The sequence below is a fragment of the Nothoprocta perdicaria genome, unplaced genomic scaffold, assembly GCF_003342845.1.
Source record: "Nothoprocta perdicaria isolate Ctin4 unplaced genomic scaffold, notPer1 scaffold_9, whole genome shotgun sequence".
NCBI classification, from domain to species: Eukaryota; Metazoa; Chordata; class Aves; order Tinamiformes; family Tinamidae; genus Nothoprocta; species Nothoprocta perdicaria.
The window spans coordinates 5,834,730-5,837,208 of record NW_020456198.1 but is presented as its reverse complement, the minus strand read 5'-3'; the positions used below and the strand labels follow the sequence as shown (position 1 = coordinate 5,837,208).

At 74.2% G+C, this 2,479-nt stretch overlaps 1 protein-coding gene across 1 annotated transcript in view; it reads right to left on the bottom strand.

Annotated features, from left to right (window-relative positions):
• The window catches only part of WDR6 (WD repeat domain 6), a 4,456-nt gene that overhangs the window by 716 nt on the left and 1,261 nt on the right, over positions 1-2,479 (bottom strand). The window contains exons 2-5 of the mRNA XM_026052611.1: positions 894-2,478; positions 674-769; positions 416-532; positions 4-313 (exon numbers count right to left, since the gene is read on the bottom strand). Coding sequence (XP_025908396.1) covers positions 4-313; positions 416-532; positions 674-769; positions 894-2,478 — 2,108 coding nt within the window. The remainder of the gene's footprint in view (positions 1-3; positions 314-415; positions 533-673; positions 770-893; position 2,479) is intronic.

The following is a 2,479-nucleotide window of genomic DNA, read 5'->3' as shown; positions in this document are numbered from 1 at the left end:
CGCCCGCGCCGCCTCCAGCAGGCACACGTGGATGGAGCCGTCGTCGCTGCCGCTGGCCACCAGCACGCGGCCGCCCGGCGCCGGCCGCACGTGCAGGCTGTTGACGCCGCAGCTGTGGGCGGGCACGGTGAGCAGCGGGGCGCCCAGCGCCACGGGCGGAGGCGCCGGGCGGGCAGCGGCGCGCGGGCACCCAGCCTGCAGCTGCAGCGCTCCCTCGGTGCCGTGCAGGGCGGCCGTGGCTTCCGCCAGCGCCGCAGTGATGTCCCAGAAGGCCAGGATGCCGTCGGTGGCAGCGCTGCACAGGTAGCAGCTCCTAGGACAGAGGGGTGGTGGGAGCGGCACGTCCAGAGCCGCCGGACCAGCATCGCGGCCCTGCTGCCCCTGTCTGCGAGGGCGAGCGGCGCTCGGGGCTCACCTGGTGCCGCCATCGTCCCCGTGCAGGAAGGCCTCCACCTTCAGCACGCAGCGCTGGTGGTGGAACGACTCCGCCACCAGCACCAGCTGCCGGGTGGCCTCCAGCAGCCCAAACACCCTGCGTTGGGACAGAGGGGGCTCAGCGGGCAGACGGGGCTCCCCACGTCCCCCTGTTCCCAGCTTGGAGCCCAGGGAGCCAGGGGGGAGGCACTGGCCCGGCCAGGGCCATCGTCCCGAGCGTCCCGCGGCGATTCCTCACCGGACTGAGGCGTCGCTGCAGGCGGCAGCCAGGAACAGGCAGGGAGGCGGCAGCTGCTCCGTGTCGGGCACAGGCACCACCGACAGGGACATGTACCTGCAGAGAAGGCACGATGTTTGCTCGCTGGTGGGGTCAGCGTGGGGCAGCCAGCACAAGCTGCCGGCAAGAGGAAGGCCTGAGCCGTTCCCCAAGCCCCAAAAAAGCCCCCACCGACTGTCACCTGGTCTCCGGGTCCATCTTGATGAGCTTGTGCCTGTTCTTCATTCGGTCCCAGTATTCATCGAGCCGGTGGGAGGCCACGTGGGTGACCTCGCAGGCCACGGTGCTCTCGGCGTCCGGGTCCCCGCTCAGGAGCAGCCGGTAGCACTCGATCTGCGCGCGGCCGCCGGCCGAGAAGAGCAGGGTGGAGAAGCCGTCGGCGCGGGGCTGCGCGGGGCCGGCCAGTGCCAGCGCCCGCACGCTGGAGATGTGGTCGTCGAGCGTGGTGACGGGCAGGGCGCTGCGGGAGCGCTCGTCGAGCGCCAGCACGCGGGCCGTGGTGTCCTCGCTGCCCGTGACGAAGACGTCGACGGCGGGGCGGCCGGGCGGGTGCACAGCGCCCAGGCGCCGCACGCACGTGATGTGCCGCCCGTGCAGCGAGGGCAGGAGCACGTGCTGCTCGCCGGGCTGGCGCGCGCCGCGGTACAGCATCACGTCCCCCTGCTTGACATAGGCGAAGGCCTCGGCCGCGCACTCGCCGCTGTAGCTCCAGGAGCGGTGGCCGCCGCCGCAGGGCACGCGGTGCAGCGCCTCGCCGGCGCGGCTGCTCCACACCACGAAGCTGTCGCTGTGGAAGCCCAGCACGAGCAGGTCGCCGCCGGTCGCGAAGCGCAGCTCCTCCACCCATTGCAGCCCCTTGCAGGGCCGCCGCTTGCGCAGCACCTCCAGCTGCCCGGCCCGCACGCGCAGCTGCCGGTAGCAGCCGTCCCGGCCCGTGCTGTACACGTAGCCGCCGTGGCAGGTCACCGAGGTGACGCCCGTCTTCCCGTGGAGCCCAAACAGCACCGAGAGCGGCTCCTCAAGAGGAAGAGTCTCTTTTTGCTCCAAGAAGGACATCTCTGTCTCGCTGGCGCAGTCTGTGCCGTCGGGGCAGGCGGCAGGGCCGGGGCTCTCCATGCCCGGCGCGGAGCAGCAGTGGAAGAGCAGGAGGGAGCCGCGGCGGTCACCGCAGAGGAGCCCGTCGCGGGGCAGGAGGGCGGCGCACGTGAGCCAGCGCTGCTTGCAGGGCGGCAGCGCCAAGCGCCCCGCGAGCCGCAGCCAGGGCGCCCGCCCCGGCCGCTGCCCCACGTCCAGCCAGAGCAGCTCCCCGCCCGGGCCCGAGGCCAGCAGGACGGCAGTGTCGCCGGGTGTCCCCACGGGGCGGGCGGCCCAGCTCAGCCCGTGCATGGTGCCCTCGAACAGCCTCGCGTGGGCGACGTGCGCCGGCTGCCCCAGCGCCAGCACAGCCAGGCGCCCGGCAGCGCTGCCCACGGCACACAGAGCGTCGCCGTCGGGGTCTGCGCCGGGTAGCGGGGTGGTCGCCAGCACCGCGCCGGGCCCCACGGCCTCGGCGGGCAGCAGCGGCTCCCAGCGCCCCGACACCACCTCGTAGGCCACCAACCCACCCGTCTCGCCCAGCACCAGCACCCGCCCCGGCCCTGCCAGCCGCACGGCCCGTGCTCGCTGCGGGGCCCCCAGCGCCACCGCCACCGGCGCCTCCCCGTCGCGGGGCCACCAGAGACGCACCCCGCCGTCGGCAGCACCCGTGGCCACGCAGCCGCCGGCGGG